A 22,192-nucleotide genomic window follows, 5' to 3' on the forward strand; every position below is an offset into this window, starting at 1 on the left:
TTTTCTTGGCTTTCAAAAATAAATTATTTTGCTACAAATCAAAGTATACATTAATTTGACAGAATATTTTTGGAATTTGTTCTTTCTTGTGTAGTTAAAAATTTTGATGAACATATTGTTCTTAGGAGTAGTCCATGGTCAACTCAACATTTGGTTGCTAAGCATTCTAAATATTTATATTTCTTATGTGGTTCATCCTTCTAAAATATAGGAACTGAAAATCAAAGCTACCGGATTATATACCACAAAGGAAAAGAATTTACTTACTTTTCAAAGATTACACAAATTCTATTTTAGTGTTATAAGTACAGATGTACTATATTTATACTACAATTTTTGAAATTTCTGAAATAAAATCATTCTTAAAAGAAATAGTGTTCTGGATATTTTACAAGGGCATTTTCTTATCATTTGTTTTCCAATATTTTCTTTCTCACGTATATGAAGAATAAATACTCTAGCATTTCAAAGATACTCAACTGTCCTTTTTAACCTAAAATTGACAATTTTAAGAAATAACTTCAATATTATTTCTTCTGGACAGATAATAAAGAGCTGATAAGAGAACAAGTTCAGAGAATATGAAGTTACTATATTTCAACAACCAGGGAAAATTCTGGTCTCTGAATAGGTTAAGTTTCTTACTGAGATAAAGAAACATTTCTTACTGAGATAAAGAAAAATTTTAAAAATTTCACATATTTAAAAATTTTTACAGGTCCTTCAATATACAATCTAGGCCAGAAAAATAGCTGAGAAAAACAGCAGTAGAGTCACAGAGAACACGTCGGGGTCTTTCTAAACTCTTACGGGTTGTTTAATATTCACCATCTTACATGAGCTTTTCTTTATAGTTGTCCATCTCAGTCACTGCCTTCTGAAGTTTTAGCCCAAGTGCTTCTACTTGACACTGTAAATCTGGAATGACATAATGTATTCATCTGATTAGTACATTTTAGGTGTCCAGATATTTTCATAGAGTAAACAGAATTCTTTTAGAGCTGCCACTCAGCTCCTGAAGAATAATACAGCTGTTTATTCCACTTTGCTTGGATGACCATATGCAACTCATCCTTACTCTGAAACTCCACAGAATTAACGGGTTTTGACAGACTCAATTTATTGGCCTCTTTCTGCCCCCAACGTCATGCTAATTTTCAAACAGCTAATGGGTTAAATTTTACTAATTTTTTTGAAGGAAATTTATGTTGCTGGCACACACATGGATTTTTTGATCACGTGGCTCACTTCTGAAACACTTGACTGCCTGAGCTGGTTCTTGTGGCCTGGAACTGAGAAGTACTGCTGAGGCTTCTGGATATAGAACTGAAATAGACAGACCATGTGCAAGGCTTCCGCTAAAGAATCTGCTAACTCTGGGTAGTACCTACCAGGCATTTTAATGACTTTCAAAGCCAAGAAAATATAAGCAGGAAATTGGCTTCCTAGAGTGTTGAACTGGGGAATTCAAGCAGTGTTTGAGGAAGACTATTCAAGTAGCCACGTCTAATGTGTGTGGAGGCAGAACTGAAACTAGAGCAAAAAGAACAAATTGCTTGAACGACCTGAGTCCTGTCACTAGTCTGTCTGTGTGGACTAGCATCCGAACCCCAGCCCCAGTAACAGCCCTGTTGGTACTCTTTTTGGGAATAAGGTGGAAAACAAACTGACACAGGTGGACTAACTGATTTCTATGAAGAAAACAATTTAAAACACTGAAATTTAAAAAATTTCCATGCTACATCTGTTCAGCTGTTTTAATAACATTTTAATAGGAAACTTTAAAATCTTTATGCATCTGTATGAACATATAGACTTTCTATATGTATCTTCTATCTGTCCTCTTAACTTTGTTTTATGATGATGAGGCAGTTCCTTAAATCAGAAAATAAATTCCCTCTAAGCAAATGTTTTAACTAGACTTTACTAAATATTGGCATAAATATAGCACATCCACATATACTATTTAATGTTGTCCCTCAAACTTCCATGTAAGTGTGAATAGCCCTGTTTTTCAGATGAGTAAAAATGAGATATTCTCTGATTCTCTTGCCTAATATCTTACAGTTAGTAAATGCATTAGTCGGCAGCCAAGCTGACAAGATTTTAAACTCGGGTGAGGGGATCAAACTGAGAAAATGACCCCTTAAATAAATACGTAATTCAATATAGACTTACCTTATAGGTAATATATGTGCAGTATATCTTTTCCACTTATCAAATAGTGATATCATTATATGAGAGAAAAGACAAAATAACGTACACACGGAGAATTTAGTTTTGAGTGTAACCTTCTGACACAAGGCAGTCTCTAATGAATGTGTTGCTTTGTTATTAAGTACATGTGGGCTTGCAGGCAGTTCTAATCACACAGGCACAGCTAAAACATTTCTTCCTATTCTCTGATGAATAAGGAGGGAAAGAAGTTGTTTGTTGATGGTGTACTATTCCAGAAACTGCAGAGTGCTTTCTCCTATATTGTTTAATTTATAGTCACAGCTATCATGAAAAACAGGTACATATTTTATTTTTACCAGATGACTCTAAGGATTAGAGTAATTACCTAACTTGTCAAAGATCACAGAGCTAGTTAAAAGTGATCTCGCGATTCAAACTCAAGCTGGCCTTACCCCAAAGTCTTCACCTTTCTAACTTTCTTACGCTGACTGTCAAAATATGAAAGCTACAAGGAGATATGATATTTGTCCATGGAAGTGTGGTTAGTGCAGCTATAGATGTGACTAGCATATCCCAGAATCTTTAAAGATGTATATTTACAACAAATGAAAAGTATTATTTACTACTACATAAAATATGTAGTAAATTATTGTAGTGTCTAACTCCAAGAGGTGGTTTAGATTTTAATTTTTGAAAATTTTAAAATTAATATATTATAATTAATGAAAGATATTAAGACAAGTATGGGTATCACTGTGACTGACTTTATAAAACTGACATCAGAGAGAACAATTATGCCTTCCTATTAAATATCCCTTGGTGCTTTCATCAGGATATAATCTTAAACTAGACAAAGCATAGATCTGAGCCCATGTGATAAAGTCTATGTAATAACTTCTAAATACAGCTATTGTTAAGAGGAAAAATTGATTATCTTAAAAAAAACTCCAAAAATTGGTAATTGATATGTGAATTTTATGCAATTAATTCTCAATTACCTGATCATTGGTAGAACAGTATACAGTAAAATGGCAGCTAATTCAAACCCATTTTTACAGCATTGTGAAGTAGTCTTAGTATCATATCTGAATATACTTGTGCATCACAGTCACAGAACTTATTAGATTTAAAGGAAAATAAACTACACAATTATGATCCAACTCAAGAAAGGAAAAGCTATTATACTTTCGGTATTATTCTCCCTACCTACCCACCTAAACTTCCCTTTCTCCCTACTTCAAGATAAACATGGATACTATAGTCTTTAAATCACAGTATCCAATGAGTAGGGAAGCCACTTCCTTCAGATTATTCACTATGTATTTACAGCATCTCTGAGTAAAAATAGGGAAAGCAAATAAATGTTTTACTTTAAAACACAGAAACCCCTAGAGGCTGTCATGTGAAGTAAACAGAAACAGAAAATATAAGTAATGTCAACAAATAAATCATTTTACTTAAAGAGAGAAGATACCACATAGAATCGAGAAAAAAAGATTCATTGTGAATAAACCATAATGTAAACAGTCCACCATTGTATAATTAGGAGTTGGCTAATATATTTTCATAGCTTTTAAAAAACTTTTAGTTGTATTTTCTCTAATCAAGAACTGCTAAGAATTATTTTGAATATACACAGGACATATCTTCGCTGTTCTGAATGAGGCATAAGCATCCTATTGGTTTACTATTGGTTCTGAAGGACAAGTAGGGTCCTTTTGTTTCTTGGAGCGGAGTGGCCAGTTCCTGTCCTTAATAAATAAAGGCACATAGTTAGGAAAAGCAGCAGAGAGATTAAGCCACCTGCACAAGACAGCTCCTTCAGTTCCTGAGGCAAGGAGTTCTTAAATAAGTGTATTGTTCTGTGCAGTCCTTCTCTATAGTTAAATAAATTCAACTTCAATTTTCTGTCATTCAGCATGACATTGGATTATGAGGCAAAAGGCCCTGAATGCCTACAAAAAGAAAGGAAGCATTGGCTTTAAACACCATGCAGATGTAAAGCGGAACCCGTGGAAACAATCCAGAATTTACAACAGCAAATTCTACTATAATGTGACTGCGTTCTTTGCAGATATTAAATAAGAAGAAATGATTTTAAATGAACAAGACAAAAAGGAGCTCTTAGCCTCTCTTCATATGAAGCCAGCTGCTTGCTGGATAGCATTACGCAGGCATCAGATTTGGGGTATTTAGTCATTTAAGAGAATGCTGTTATTTCAAAAGGTTTCTAGAAAATACAAATACAAAAGGTATTCATAGTGAGCTATTTTATAGCAGGATATAAAACTTTACAGTCACTCGGAGGGTACATTAAGTTAGTATAATGTTTAAGAAAACAATAAGTGAAACTTTTATAGTGCAAAGATATTTCAAGCTTCAAACTTCTGGATAAAGAAAACACCAGAAAAAAATTTAAATCTGATTCAAAGTGCAATATGAAGGAAAATGATTCCAAGTTCAAGCAGCAGAACAGAGGAACAAGCAGGCAGGAGAAATGGCACCCAAAGATCCAGATTCAGGAGAATATTTTTAAATGAAAAAGTGTAGGCTATATATATATATTTAAATGGTAGAAATAATTGAAGAAAAGGAAAAACAAAAGCTCATCATTCTTTTAATATACTCCTAAGACAGGATAACACAGAGATGGAATGCATGAACTCTAAAGCCAGACTGTCTAATTTCAAATCCTGGCTCTGCTTCCTACTAGCTAAATGACTTTAGGCATTTTAGTTTCCTTACCTACAAAATGGTTACTACAGCAACGGATTGTTCTAGAAATTAAATGACAATGTATGTAAAGAGAACAGCACCAGGCACATAGTGAGCATTACATAACTACTGGCTTCACCACTGGCGGTGGTAGTTAGGCCACTCTACTCCTCCCTCCACCCCGACTTCTGCCCTGAATCTCATCACTTCTCAGCTGAAGACCTTGTTCTTGCAGGTGGGTCTGGTGCTATCAGTGGTTATTTTTGTATGGAGAAGAGTAAAAATGAAGGTTTTTAACTGTGTGTTTTTTAAAAAAATAATCTATAGAAAAACTATGGCAAGATGTTAAAACTTATAAAATATGGGTGATGGATTCACATACATTTGTTGTATTATCTTCTGTATTTTTCAGTGTTTGATATACTTTATAGATATATTGTTTAGGGAGGGGTCTTGCTTGCACAGGTCAAGGATAGCATGTTCTATACTAAGGAGTCTAAGCAACTCAGTTCTCTGTGCCCAAGGTGCAAAAGAACACAAGGGGAGTAGAACTTGGTGGGGGTAGGGGGTGAGGTTGAAATTGTAAAAATAAGCTATTTGATCTTGTGACTATGGAGAAGAGAAATTCAATTGCAGTGGGAGGAGGATATGGTAACAAGGAGGATTGTTGATTTTGTTTTTGCTTTAAGATATTGGGACATATTTATTTATATCTGATTAGAGGGTATCCACATTTGTCAATTTAATGTATACCTTCTAACTTGTACTTATGTGTGAAAAAACAGTACTTTTTGCAGATGTTTTTAAAAACTACATAAATGGTATGAAGCTATAAATCTCATTTTAATTCTTACTTTTTTTACTACATTGTTTTTGAGACTTACCCATGTAGTAGTATATAGATGTGATTCATTCCTCTCTGATTGATATATATTTAATTATATGCACATATCACGTTTCACTGATCTAGTCCAATAGTGATAAAATGTAGGTTGCTTACAACTTAGTGTCACCACAAATTATCCTGCAATAAAAGTTTTTTTTTTTTTTTTTTACCAGAGGTGGGATCAAGATGGCAGAGTAGAAGCACCCTGAGCACTTGGGCAGGAGCAGAACCAGTGCCAAGGTGGATACTATCATTGCCAGCATGCACACAAGTGCACATACTTGGGAATGAGTGGAAGCAGCTTAGTAATGTGGCTTCAGCCCCTTCATCCCTGTCCCAGCCTCTAACCAAGGCATGCACACAAGGGAAAAGTAGAACAAGCTCAGAAGTCCAGCCTGAATCCCTCGAGCCACAGCCATGCCCACAACCAAAGCAGAGACTGCCATCACATGAAGGAGAAGCCTTGCTCCCTCAGGGATCCTGCTCCAGCCCGTTGTGCCCTGGCTCTGCCCCTGATAGGGCACTGCCTGCCATTGAGCCTAGGAGGAGCCCTGGCTCACGCCTGGTTCTGGTTCTAACCCCTCCAAGTCCAGCCCTAACTTCCACCAAGGCAGCTGCCAGTGTACTCTGGGAGAAGATCTGGCTTGTGCTCACTTCAGATCCATCTCTCCTAGCAAAGCCACTCAGTACATGCATACTGCATAGGGAAATTCCCAAATAAGGACACATATTCGAGACCAGGGTAGGTAAGAAGTTCATCTAATTCTATAGAGAAAAACAGAGAAAGTTAAACAGAATGAGAAGACAGAGGAATATGTTTCAAATGAAAGAACAAGATAAAACTCCTGGAAAAAGCCCTAATGAAACAGAGAAAAATAATTCCATGCAAACGGAAACCTCAAGGAAGCTGGGTAGCAATACTCATAACAAATAAAGTAGACTTTAAAACAAAGTCTACAATAAAAGACAAAAAAGAGTATTATATAATGATAAAAGGACAATATAAGAAGAGAATGCAATATTTGTAAACATATACACACCTAACATAGAAACACCTAAATATATATAAAGCAAATATTAACAGATACAAAAGGAGAAATTGACTGCAAAACAATAATACTACAGGACTTTAACACCCCACTTACATCAATGAACAGATCATCCAGACAGAAAATCAATAAGGAAACACTGCCCTTAAATGGCACATTAGGCTAGTTGAACTTAATAGACATCAATAGGACATTCCATCCAAAACCAGCAGACTGCACATTCTTTTCAAGTGTATATAAGACATCTCCAGGATAGATCACATGTTAGGACACAAAACAAATCTAAATAAATTTGAGGAGACAGAAATTACATCAAGCATTTGACCACAACAGTATGAAACTAGAAATAAGGAACAGGAAGAAAAATGGAAAAAACATAAACAAGTGGAGACTAAACAACATGCTACTAAGACACTAAAGTCAACAAAGAAATCAAAGAGGAAATCAGAAAATACTTAAGACAAATGAAAATAAAGACATAACTTTCCAAAATTTAGGTGATGTAGCAAAAGCAGTTCTAAGAGAAAAGTTTATAGCAACACAGGCCTATTTCAAGACACAAGGCAAATCTCAAATAAGCAGCCTAATCCACCATTTAAAGGAATTAGAAAAGAAGAACAAATAAAACCCACAGTCAGCAGAAAAAAGGAAATAATGATCAGAATGGAAATAAATGAAAGAGACAAAAATAGAAGATCGATGAACACAAGATCTGTTTTTTGAAAGATAAACAAAACTGATAAGCCTTTAGCCAAGTTCATTGAGAAAAAAAAGAGAGATGACCCAAGTAAAATTAGAAATGAAAGAGTAGTTACAACCTATATTGCAGAATTACAATCAAAAGAGAAGACTACAAACAGTTATATCCAACAAATTGGGCAACCTGGAAGAAATGGATAAATTCCCAGAAACGTACAATCTTCCAAGAGTGAATCAGGAAGAAATAATCTGAACAGAACTATTACTAGTATTGAAACTTAATAAGTAATCAAAAAGCTTCCAGGAAACAACTCCATGACCAGACAGCTTCATAAGGAATTCTACTAAATATATAAAGAGGAGTTAATATCTGTCCTTCTCTTATGAAAAACTATATGGAACCAAACTGGATAACCTAGAGGAGATGGACAAGTTTCTGGAAACATACTGTCCACCAAGACTGAATCAAGAAGAAACTGACCACTTGAACAATCTGATCACTAGAAAGGAAATAGAAATAGCAATTAAAAACCTCCCTACAAATAAAAGTCCACGACTGGACGGCTTCACCGGGGAATTCTACCAAACATACAAAGAAGAACTCATACCAGTCCTTCTCAAACTCTTCCAGACGATTGAAAAGGAGGGAATACTCCCAAACTCATTCTATGAAGCCACCATCACCCTGATACCAAAACCAGGCAAAGACACTACAAAAAAAGAGAATTATAGGCCAATATCACTGATGAACATAGACGCCAAAATCCTCACCAAAATTTTAGCAAATAGAATCCAACAACACATAAAAAAGATTATACATCATGACCAAGTGGGGTTCATCCCAGGGACACAAGGGTGGTTCAACATATGCAAATCAATCAATGTAATACATCACATCAACAAGAGAAAGGACAAAAACCACATGATCATCTCAATCGATGAAGAAAAAGCATTTGACAAAATTCAACACCCATTTATGATAAAAACTCTCACCAAAGTGGGTATAGAGGGAACATATCTCAACATAATAAAAGCTATATATGACAAACCTACAGCCAGCATAGTATTCAACAGTGAAAAACTCAAAAGTTTCCCACTAAAATCTGGGACAAGACAAGGATGCCCACCATCACCACTCCTATTCAACATAGTCCTGGAAGTCCTAGCCACAGCAATCAGGCAAGAGAGAGAAATAAAAGGGATCCAAATTGGAAAAGAAGAGGTAAAAGTGTCACTATATGTCGATGACATGTTACTATATATAGAAAACCCTAAAAGGTCCACACAAAAACTACTAGAGCTGATTGAAGAATTCAGCAAGGTAGCAGGTTACAAGATTAACGTTCAAAAATCAGTTGCATTTCTTTACACTAACGATGAATCAACAGAAAAAGAAAGTAAAGAAACAATCCCCTTTAAAACAGCACCCAAAGTAATAAAATATCTGGGAATAAATCTAACCAAGGAGGTGAAAGAATTATACACAGAAAACTATAAACCATTGATGAAGGAAATTAAAGAAGAATTTAAAAAATGGAAAGATATCCCATGCTCTTGGATTGGAAGAATCAATATTGTTAAAATGGTCACACTGCCCAAGACAATCTACAGATTTAATGCAATCTCTATCAAATTACCCAGGACATATTTCATAGAACTAGAACAAATCATAATAAAATTTATATGGAACCATCAAAGACCTAGAATTGCCAAAACATTACTGAAGAGAAAGAAAGAGGCTGGAGGAATAACTCTCCCAGACTTCAGACAATGTTATAGAGCTACAGTCATCAAGACAGCATGGTATTTGTACAAAAACAGACATACAGACCTTGGAACAGAATAGAGAGCCCAGAAATGAACCCACAAACTTTTGGTCAACTAATCTTCGACAAAGGAGGCAAGAATATACAATGGAATAAAGACAGTCTCTTCAGCAAATGGTGTTGGGAAAACTGGACAGCAGCATGTAAAACAATGAAGCTAGAACACTCCCTTACACCATATACAAAAATCAACTCAAAATGGATCAAAGACTTAAACATAAGACAAGATACAATAAACCTCCTAGAGGAAAACATAGGCAAAACATTATCTGACATACATTTCAAAAATTTTCTCCTAGAAGAAATAAAAGCAAGAATAAACAAATGGGACCTAATGAAACTTACAAGCTTCTGCACAGCAAAGGAAACCATAAGTAAAACAAGAAGACAACCTACAGAATGGGAGAAAATTTTTGCAAATGAAACCAACAAAGGCTTGATCTCCAGAATATATAAGCAGCTCATATGACTCAATAAGAAAAAAATAAACAACCCAATCCAAAAATGGGCAGAAGACCTAAACAAGCAATTCTCCAAGGAAGACATACAAATGATCAAAAAGCACATGAAAAAATGCTCCATATCACTAATTATCAGAGAAATGTAAATCAAAACTACAATGAGGTATCACCTCACACCAGTCAGAATGGCCGTCATTCAAAAATCCACAAATGACAAATGCTGGAGAGGCTGTGGAGAAAGGGGAACCCTCCTACACTGCTGGTGGGAATGCTGTTTGGTACAGCCACTATGGAAAACAGTGTGGAGATTCCTCAAAGGACTAGGAATAGACTTACCGTATGACCCAGGAATCCCACTCCTGGGCTTGTATCCAGAAGGAACCCTACTTCAGGATGACACCTGCACCCCAGTGTTCATAGCAGCAGTATTTACAATAGCCAAAACATGGAAACAGCCTAAATGTCCATCAACAGGTGACTGGATAAAGAAGAGGTGGTATATTTATACAATGGAATACTACTCAGCCATAAAAACCGACAACATAATGCCATTTGCAGCAACATGGATGCTCCTGGAGAATGTCATTCTAAGTGAAGTAAGCCAGAAAGAGAAAGAAAAATACCATATGAGATCGCTCGTATGTGGAATCTAAAAAACAAAAACAAAAACAAACAAACAAACAAAAACAAAGCATTAATACAGGACAGAAATAGACTCATAGACAGAGAATACAGACTTGTGGTTGCCAGGGGGGCGGAGGGTGGGAAGAGATAGACTGGGATTTCAGAATTGTAGAATGGATAAACAAGATTATACTGTATAGCACAGGGAAATATACACGAAATGTTATGGTATCTCACAGAGAAAAAAATGTGACAATGAGTGTGTATATGTCCATGTATGACTGAAAAATTGTGCTGAACACTGGAATTTGACACAACATTGTAAAATGATTATAAATCAATAAAAAATGTTTAAAAAAAAATCTGTCCTTCTCAAACTATTCCAAAAGATTGAGGAGGAGGGAAATCTCCCAAACTCATTCTATAAGGCCACCATTACCCTGATACCAAAACCAGACAAAAACACACACACACAAAAAAAAAAAAAGGAAAGAAAGGAAGAAAGGAAGAAAGGAAGAAAGGAAGAAAGGAAGAAAGAAAGAAAGAAAGAAAGAAAGAAAGAAAGAAAGAAAGAAAGAAAGAAAGAAAGAAAATTATAGGCCAATATTTCCAATGACTATAGATGTAAAAGTCCTCAAAAAAGTATTAGCTAACTGAATTCAACAGTACATAAAAAGGATTACATACCATGATCAAGTGGGATTTAACCCAGGGTTGCAAGCATGATTCAATATCCACAAACTAATCAATGTGATATACCACATCAACATAAAGGACAAAAGTGACATGATCATCTCAATAGATGCAGAAAAATCATCTGACAAAATACGACATTGATTCATGATAAAATTCTCATTACAGTTGATATAGAGGGGACATATCTCAACAAAATAAAGGCCATTTATGAAAAACTCAAGCTAATATCATGCATAATGGTGAAAAGCTGAAAGCTTTTCCTCTAAGATAAGGAACAGACAAAGATGCTCACTCTCACCATTCCTAATTAACACGGTATTGGAAGTTCTAGCCACAGCAATCACACAATAAAAACATAAATAAAAGGAATCCAAATTGGAAAAGAAGTAAAATTGTCACTATTTGCAGATGACATGATACTATACACAGAAAACCCTAAAGTAGCCACCAAAAAACTATTAGAACTAATAAATGAAATCAGTAAAGTTGCAGAATACAAGATTAATATACAGTAATTTGTTGCTTTCCTATAGACTAATAATGAACTAGCAGAAAGATAAAAATTTTAAGAATCCCATTTACAATTGCCTCAAAAAGAATGAAATACCGAGGAATAAATTTAACCAAGGAGATGAAATACCAATACTCTGCAAACTATAAGACACAGTTGATGGATACTGAAGATGATAAAATAATTGGAATACTATCCTGTGTTCATGGATTGGAAAAATTAATATTGTTAAAATGTCCATACTACTCAAAGAAATCTACAGATTTAATGTAATCCCTATCAAAATACCCACATTTTTCACAGAAAGGAAACAAATAATCCTAAAATTTGTATGTAATTACAAAAGACCCCGAATAGCCAAAGAAGTGTTGAGAAAAAAGAACAAAGCTGGAGATACCATGATCCTTGACTTCAGAATATACTATGAAGCTACAGTAATCAAAACAGTATGGTACTGGCACAAAAACAAGACCCATAGACAATGGAACTGAATAGAGAGCCCAGAAATAAACCCATGCATATATGGAAATTTACTGTGTGACAAAGGAGGAAAAAATATACAATGGGGAAAAGACAGTCTCTTCAGTCAGTAGTATTGGGAAAACTGGACACCTATAGGTAAAATAATGAAAGTAGAACATTCTCTAACACCATATACAAAAATAAACTAAAAAATGGACTGAAGACCTAAATGTAAGACCAGAAACCATATAACTCCTAGAAGAAAACATAGGCAGTATACTCTCTGATATAGGTCTTAGAGATTTTTTGTCTCCTCAGGCAAAGGAAACAAAAGCAAAAATAAACAAATGGAACATAATCAAACTTAAAAGCTTTTGTACAGCAAAGGAAATAATCAACAAAATGAAAAGCTGACCTACCTACTGAATGAAAGAAGATATTTGCAAATAATATATCTGATAAGGGGTTAATTTCTAAAACATACAAAAAGTTCATACAACATAATGCCAAAGAAACAACCTGATTAAAAAGTGGGCAGAAGGCCTGAATAGGCATTTTTCTAAAAAAGACATACAGATAGCTAAAAGTCATATGGAAAGATGTTCAACATCACTAGTTACCAGGGAAATGCAAATTAAAACAAATGAGATATCACCTCACACCTGTTAGTATGGCTGTTGTAAAAAGACAACACATATTAAGTATTGAGGAGGATGTGGAGAGAAGGGAACCCTTGTGCACTGCTGGTGGAAATGTAAACTGGTGCAGCCTCTATGGAAAACAGTATGAGGTTCCTTGAATGAAAAATATAACTACCATATGATCCAGCAATTTCACTCCTGGAATAAATCCAAAGAAAACAAAACAGTAATTTGAAAAATTATATACTCTAATGTTCATAGCAGCATTACTTACAATAGCTAAGATACAGAAGCAACCTAAGTGCCCATCAACAGACGAATGTATAAAGAAGTGGGGTGTGTGTGTGTATATACATATATATATAAAATTATATATAATAAAATATATATAGTGGAATAGTACTCAGCCATAAAAAGAATGAAATTTTGCCATTTGCATCAGCATGGGTGGATCTGGAGGGTATTATGCTCAGTGAAATAAGTCAGACAGAGAAAGACAAATACTGTGTTTACTTACTTGTAGAATCTAAAAAAATAAAGCAAATGAACAAACGTAACAAAACAGAAACAGACTCAGATACAGAGAACAAACTGGTGGTTACCAGTTGGGAGAAGTGTGTGGGGAGGGGCAAGATGGGAGAAGGGGATCAAAAGGTACAAACTACTAGTACAAAATAAACAGGATACAAGGATGGAAATAAGATACACCACAGGGAACACAGTCAATATTTTATAACTTTAAATGGAGTATATTCTATAAAAATATTGAATCATTATGTTGTACACCTAAAGCTGATATAATATGCTAAGTCAACTATACTTAAGTTAAAAATAAATAAATAAATAAAATTTATAAAGCTTCTTATCCATCTTCTTGTCTGCTTATAGGGGAGTTTTTTTTCAGTGTGTTCCTGGAGCAAACTCACGAGGTCACAGGCAAACACATACTTTAAAAATGCCAAATGATTACTAGGATGGAGGCACCAGCTTACACTCCCAGCTCACTAGATGAAGGTTCTTGCTTTCCCAACACTCACTAGAAGAGGCTATTTAAGTTTTTTTTTTTTAATCAATCCACAGGGTGCAAAGGTAGTGTTTCATTGTTGGTTTAGATTGCAGTTATCTGCTCACTACTGAAGATAATCATCTCATTTTATACTTCTCAGTCATTCATAGTTCTCTTTTTATGATTTGCCTTTCCCCCAATATCTTTTCTATCCACTTCAGTGGAGCCTTCTTCTTCATTCTCCACAGAAATAACACTTTTCAAGATTATGAATGACTTTCTATATTAACAATTCCAAAATTTAATTCTGAGTTCTTATCTAATGCAGATTTTCAGTAGCATCTGACACATTGTTCACTTTTTCTTTGAAACACTCCTATTGTTTGCTTTACACTGTAGTATCTTGTTTCCACCTTCCTCATTCACTATTGCATTGGTTATTGTTTCTCGGTCTCTATTGATATTTCTCGGTCTCTATTGATATTTCTCGGTCTCTATTGATGATTCTCATTCTTATATATACTCTAAATATTAGGAGGCACCAGAGGTTCAGCCCTTAGCCCTTTTCTCTACCTGCATTTTCTCCCTAGTATCTCACTTAGTCTCATAGCTTTGAGTAGCATTTATATACATGTCTCACATCATCATCATCACAGATAAGTGTTGAGTATTTACTATGTGCCAGGCACTATATTCTAAGTGCATTATACTCATTTAATGTAAACTAACTAGAATGTAAGTTTCATGAGAACAAGAATCTTATCTTTTATATTCATAGTGTCTGAGACAAGAAAGGTGCTCAAAAAATAACTATTGAAAGAATGAATGAAATTTTGTGGCTACCAGAAATAAGAATTCCAGCAAAGACACATTTAAAATTATGTACCTAAGATTAAAATGAGTGGAACTGAAAGAGTTGCACAGTTTTCAATGGTAATATCTAATATGTATCTTGGCATTAAAATGCAACTTTCTTATAAATATGTTCTTTTATTTCAGTAGATTTTTACTGAGTACCTACTCTGTTATAGGTAGGCTCCATGATGGCTACATTCAGTATATAAACATCAGTAAGATATACTTCCTTGTCCTTAGAGAAATTAAAGTCAAGTGCCTTATTTTTCCTTCATGAATGATAAATTATGTTTTAAATAACAAATCAATAACTCCTTTAAAATTAAACCTGTTTTATTTTTCTACCATTTTAAATTATTTCATTTAGTTAAACTGTTAGTTAACTATGTGGCTAAAATTGTGGGATTTCTTATCAGATATAACCAATATGAATGAACACAATCAGTAAGCTGCATTTAGATATTACATATATATATATTATTGTACCATGGTTTGATGAACTCAGCCTTTCACAAAGTAATATCTCACTTAATTTTTTAATGAGCATTAACAGAGAAAGGCTTTACAAATGTAAGAATAGATATCAATAATAGAAGAAAGTTCTTTAATGAGTGTATTCAACTATATCAATTGCAAATTAACATTTTTTAACTTAAGCAAACTTTTTATAAAGCTCAGATGGTGAATACAGCCACTTCGAAAGTTCATTTCATTTTAGGGTTTATATTTTAGAGGTTTGATTCACATCTATATCAAAATAGGAATACTTGAAGTACATTAACATTTTCTGCATAATGCCAGAAGGGACTGAAATAACATTTGGAGATTATAAATCAGATGCTCCATCAGGTGTGGATTTACAGTTAAAAAGTTGCAATTTGGTCCAGATGTAGTTAGATTAGAACCAGACATTTATTTATCTAGGTGTGTGGGAGGAGGGGAGAGTGTATTTAAATCAAGCTAAGGAGATAATCAGATATTTAAAATTTGGAAATAAATTATATTCTAATACTAAGGATCAAGAATTTACCTCAGAATGCAAAAAACAAAAACAAAAACAAAAACAAAAACAAAAACAAAAGCTTCTAAAACCCCACTGCATTTTTTTTGTTCTGAAAATTAAACCAGCCAAATATAACATAATGATAATTGTAACTAATAGGGGCTTATAAAACATTAGAAATCATGCATGGGTAAGATAGGAGGAGCCTTAAATTCCATTTTTTTAAACCCTGGTTAAATCATTTAATCACTCTTTCTCAACTGGCAATCCTGATGATTTAGAAGCTTGTGAATACATTAGAACATTACTCTGTTTTCTGATAAATTTGTATAAATAAATAAATTCACACAATTACATATATCTTATTATTTTGAATGTGTATGTGTGTGTATACCAAAATAATGAGATTTTTCAAGACTGAAAAATATTAATAATAGATATGGACAGCCTAGAGTGAAGTAAGCAGGAAGGGACAGGGAGCTATACTGAATAGAATATTAGCTGAAAATATTTATGGGATAAAAAAGAAAAAGACCTAGGGTTAATAATAAGGCAAATGAATAAACGGAATATAGGGGAGTTTCAATCTAAAAATATTTAATAAATTTTCAAATAGATTCATATAGCCATATAAACATCAACTTTCTTTAATTAATCCATGTGCTCTACCATCAGAATGCTTACAGAAATTCTTGTATGCAGGACTAATTCTATGCAAACTGGAAAGGAGGTAGAGTGCATTCACAGCCATACAGAGTACTGATTCTATCTTTTGCCCCCTTTCTCCTTGTGCTGGGAGGGCAGTAGAATAGGCAAAGGGCAAGAATTCCTTCAAAAGACTGCTTTTATACTACAAAACCAGTTCATGCTAATTGCAGTTAAAAATTCTACATTATTACATAGTTTAAAAGTAACAAGCATAAAACCAAAAACACTTTGTAATTATAAGAATGAAGAGATCTGCAGACAACATTCACACATATGTGAAAAGATTTAGCTATGGGGATATTTATCAGAATATTACTTTAATAGAAAAAAAGTGAAAACAATTATTCAAAATAAGATATGATTTAAAATTATGATTCATCCAAAATTAGAATATTATGAGTATTTTTGACATGGAAAGATTTCACAATGGAAGAAATGAAGGGGTTGGAGATTATGAAACTATTATTCCACTTATAAAAATATATATATTCAAAACAGGAAGTCTCAGAGGATCACATCATATAATGCTATGTGAATGCTGGAATTTCCTAATCAATAGTGAATATGGCTTATTTTGGTAATAGGGAACAAAAGATTCATATTAAAGTAGCTGAACACTGAATCATGTAATATATCTATACCCATCTTATAACCATTTCATAACCTATGGGTGGCTTGTGTCTACTAGTTCTCAGGACCTCTTCTGCCTTTCCCTTACAGAAATTTGTTTTATTTACCAGAGCTGGAAGTGGCCTGTATAGAGGCTTTCTCTGAAATATATACTGATGATAACAGTGAGTATGCTTTGATGTTTATAAGCAGTGGAGTTCAAGGGTTAAGGGTCCAAGTTTTGGAGGCACAGTTCTGGACTCAGGCTCTAATTCTGCTGATCAGAGGCTGTGTTGCCTTGGGCAAATGACTTAACTCCTCTAAACCCCAGTAATCTCATTCGTAAACTGGAAATAATAAAAATGCTTAACCCAGGACGATGATAATAAGGGAGTACACTGTGGCTGCACTGTTTGACATGTGTTAGTGCTTTGTGAATGTTAGCTATTATTTAGACTGTAGTAGGAAAGCTACTTAAATTCACAGGAATGACTTTTTTTTTTTTTTAAATGATATAAGGAGAGTATTAGTGGCTAGTGGGGAAGAGATGCTGGTAAGAAGTGAGAGACATTGGACATGGGGTGGGAAAGGGGAAATGGGTCATTTATTTCTCATTCAGATAGCATTGCTATTATTCATGCTACTGGTCCATAAATGTGGATGATTTTTAAGAGTCTATGAGCAGCAGGTGTGCTGTGTGCCTGGGTGAGTCCATGTGTGAAAGAGTGACTGGCTGTGAGTGTCGTCAAGAGAGTGTTCATGTGGGTGTTAGGGACAGGGCAGAGGAAAGCTCCTTCCTTTCACTGCTCAGCTGGAGCTTCCCTGAGGATGCAGAATGCTTAGTGTAGAAGCCATGTACGACACAACTTTTCCTGTTAAAGCGTAGACTGCATCGTGTAGGTGCCTAATTAATAACACTGAATGACCAAATTTTTTGATGATTGGTGACTGAATGGGCAGAAGATGATCTAGGTTAAGGCGGAGAGGAAAGAGAATTGCATCACATTAGACCACAAGTATAGAATGGAACAAAAATGGGGCAAGGAGTGACCAGGATGGTGGAATAGGAAGACACTAAGCTCACCCCCTCTCATGGGCACACCAAAAGTACACCTATTTACAGAGAATTAGCTATAAAAATGAACTGAAAACTAACAGAAAAGATTTTCCATACCTAAATATAAAAAGAAGGAACTACAATGAGACAGGTAGGAGGGGCAGAGATATAATATACTCAAGGCCCACACTATCTGGTAGGCAACCCATAAATGGGGGGATATTAACAACTGCACTGAGTCCTAACATAGAGCCAATAGTTTGAAAGGAGCCTGAGTCATACATACTTGTGCTCTTGGGGAGACAGGAGGGAACTCGGGCTTCCCTGAAGATGGAGACACTGGAGGTAGCCATTTTGGGGAGCTTGTTCTACCACAAGGACACTGGCAAACACCATTTGGAATTCTCCCTCTAGCCTGTTAGTACTGAGGGGCTAATCTGTCTACCAGCAATATGACACCACCTGGGCTCTTTGTGCCTGGTAACCAGCTGCCGTGGGACCCATCCCTGTCCACCAGTAAGCTGGCAGCCACAGAATGGTGAGGCAAAGTCTGGCACCCAACTATGCCAGTGGCCAGCCCTGCCTACCAGTGCACCTACAGTAGTAAGCTCTGTCACAACAGAAGGCCCACACAGACCACATGGGAGCATCCATAGAGAACAGAGCTCTCGTGACCAGAGTGGAGTGTGCTTGCTGGTCTGCATAGGACGTCTCCTATATAAGGCTACTTCTTCATGATCAGAAGATGCAATCAACCTTCCTAATACATAGAAATAAACACAGAGAATTAGACAAAATAAGAAGACAGAGGAATTTGTTCCAAACAGAAGAACAACAACAAAAATTCAGAAAAAGAACTAAATGAAATGGAAATAAGCAATCTACCCAATAAAGAATTCAAAGTAATGATCATAAATCTGCTCAAGGAACTCGGGAGAAGAATGGATAAACACATAACAAGTTTAACAGAGTTAGAAAACAAGTTTAACAGAGTTAGAAAATATAAAGAAGAACCAAACAGAGCTGAAGCATAATATAATTAAAATAAAAAAAAAATACTAGAAGGAACCAAAAATAGATTAGATGATACAGAAGAACAGATCAGCAATTTGGACATAAGAGAAGTGGAAATCACCCAAGCTAAACAGAAACAAGAAAAATTTTTTAAATTAGGATAATGTAAGAGATTTCTGCGACAACAGCAAGTGTTTTAACGTTTGCATTACACTGGTCCCAGAAGGAGAAGAGAGAGTAAGGGGCAGAATACTTATTTGAAGAAAATTTCAGCTGAAAATTTCCATAACCTGGGAAAGGAAAAAGATATCTAGGTTCGGGGGGGAGGGTATAGCTCAGTGGTAGAGCGCATGCTTAGCATACACAGGGTACTGAGTTCAATCCCCAGTACCTCCTCTAAAAATAAATAAACATAATTACCTCCCCCAACCTAAAAAAAAAAAAAAGAAAAGAAAAGAAAAAAGATATCTAGGTCCAGGAAGCATAGACAGGCAAAACAAGATAAATGAAAAGAAGTCTATACCACACATTAGAATTAAAGTCCAAGGCACATTATAATTAAAATGGCAGAAATTAAGATAAAGAGAGAATCTTAAAAGCAGCAGGAGAAAAGCAACTAGTTACATACAAGGGAACTCCCACAAGACCATCAGCTAACTTTTCAAGCAGAAACTTTGCAGGCCAGAAAGAAATGGCACATTATATTCAAAGTGTTGTAAGGAAAAAACCTACACTCAAGAATATTCTACCCAGCAAGGCTATCATTCAGATATGAAGGAGAGAGAGTTTTCTTTTTATCTCAGACAAGGAAGAGCTATAAGAGGTCAGCACCACTAAACCAGATTTACAAGAAATGTTAAAGGGATTTCTCTAAGTAGAAAAGACCACAACTAAACATAATAAAATTATGAAAGAAAAAAAATCTCACAGGTAAAGGTAAACATATAGAAAAGGGAGTAGATCCACCACTAATAAAGCTTGTGAGAAGATTAAAAGTAGTTAAATCATCTATATCCACAATAAGTAGTTAAGGGATACATAAAACAAAAAGATGTTAAACATGGTGTCAAAAACATTGAACATTGCAGGGGAGTTAAAATACAGAGTTATTAGAATGCATCTGAACTTAAGAGATCATCAACTTAAAATAATCATATTTTATTTATATATATATAAATAATATATATATAAACCTCATGGTAACCAAAAACCAAAAATCTATAATAGATACACAAAAGCAAAGAGAAAGGAACTCAAACAATACACTTAAATATAGTCATTAAATAAGAAGGGAAGAGAACAAAAGCAGTCGAAAATAACAAAAAGAACTACAAAAACAACCAGGAAATAATTACAATATGACAATAAGTACATATCTATCAATAATTACTTTAAATGTAAATGGATTAAATGCTCCAATCAAAGTCTGAATGAGTATGTTTTAAAAATGACCTATATATGTACACTGTCTAAAAAAGATTCACTTTAGATATTAAAGACATACAGAGACTGAAAGTGAAGGGATGAAAAAAGGTACTCCATGCAAATGAAAATGGAAAGAAAGCTGGGGAGGCAATGCTCATATCACACAAAATAGACTTTAAAACAAAAGATTTTAACAAGACACAAAGAAGGACATTATATAATGATCAAGGGACCAATCCAACAAGAAGATAAAACAATTGTAAATATATATGCACTCAACAAAGGAGCACCTAAATACATAAAGCAAATATTAACAAACATAAAGGGAGAAATAGACAGTAATATAATAATAGTAGGGGACTTAAAACATCACTTAAACAATGGACAGATCATCCAGACAGAAAAATCAGTAAGGAAACACTGGCTTTAAACAGCACATTAAACCAAATGAACAATAGATACATATACATCTGAAGACAGCACATTCTTTTCAAGTGCACATGGAATGTTCTCCAGGACTGATCATATGCTAGGCCACACAAAAAGTCTCAATAAATTTAAGAAAACTGAAATCACATAAAGCATTTTTTCTGACCACAGCAGTATGAGACTAGAAATCAAGTACAGTAAAAAAATTCCAAAATACAAATACGTGGAGGCTAACCAATATGCTACTAAACAACCAATGAATTACTAAAGAAATTAAGGAGGATTTGAAAACAAGGAAACAAGGAAACTCTAAAATGAATAACCTAAACTTATACCTAAAAAAACTAGAAAAAGAAGAAATTCAAAACCCATAGTTACCAGAAATAAATAATAAAGATCAGAGGGAAATAAAGAAATAGAGACTGAAAAAACAGTTTAAAAGATCAATGAAACTAACAGCTGGTTCTTTGAAAATATAAACAAAATTGATAAACCTTTAGCAAGACTCATCAAGGAAAAAGGAGGGCCCAAATAAATAAAATTAGAAATGAAACTTACAAATGAGACCACAGAAATACAAAGGATTATAAGGTATTTCTACAAACAATTAATATACCAATAAAATGGACAACGTAGAAGAAATAAGTAAATTCCTAGAAACATACAATCTCCCAATACTGAATCAGGAAGAAATAGAAAATATAAACAGATTGATTATCAGTAATGAAATTGAATCAGTAAAAACAAAACAAAAGACAAAAACAAAAGACAAACAAACAAAAACCTCCCAACAAACAAAAGTCCAGGACCCAATGGCTTCACAGGTAAAATCTACAAAATGTTTAGAGTTAACACCTATCCTTCTCAAACTATTCCAAATATTGAAGAAAGAATGTTTCAAAACTCATTTTAGGGGGCCAGCATCACCATGATACCAAAACTAGAGAAAGACACCTAGCAAAAAAAAAAAAAAAGAGAGAGAGAGAGGAGAAAAAAAAAAAGAAAATAACAGGCTATTACTGATAAACATAGAAGCAAAAATCCTCAACAAAATATTAGCAAACTAAAATTCAACAATACATTAAGGGGATCATACATTATGATCAAGTGGGGTTTATCCTAGGGATGCAAGCATGGTTCAATATCTGCAAATCAATCAATATTATACACCACATTAAGAATTTAAGAATAACAATTTAAGAATAAAAATCAGATGATCATCTTAAGAGATGCAGAAAAAGCTATTGACAGAATTTAACATCCATTTATAATAATAAAAAAGCTCTCAACCAAGTGACTACAGAGGGAAGATACCTTAACATAATAAAGACCGTATAT

The 22,192-nt window shown here is 34.4% G+C and overlaps 1 protein-coding gene across 2 annotated transcripts in view; it reads right to left on the reverse strand.

Moving 5' to 3' along the window:
* Positions 1-22,192, reverse strand: part of LEKR1 (leucine, glutamate and lysine rich 1) — a 200,489-nt gene that overhangs the window by 67,408 nt on the left and 110,889 nt on the right. For both annotated transcript variants that reach the window (XM_014562369.2, XM_032485637.1), the window contains one exon: positions 837-918. In XM_014562369.2, the coding sequence (XP_014417855.2) occupies positions 837-918 (82 nt within the window). The remainder of the gene's footprint in view (positions 1-836; positions 919-22,192) is intronic.

The sequence above is a fragment of the Camelus ferus genome, chromosome 1 (assembly GCF_009834535.1).
Source record: "Camelus ferus isolate YT-003-E chromosome 1, BCGSAC_Cfer_1.0, whole genome shotgun sequence".
In the NCBI taxonomy this organism is placed as follows: Eukaryota; Metazoa; Chordata; class Mammalia; order Artiodactyla; family Camelidae; genus Camelus; species Camelus ferus.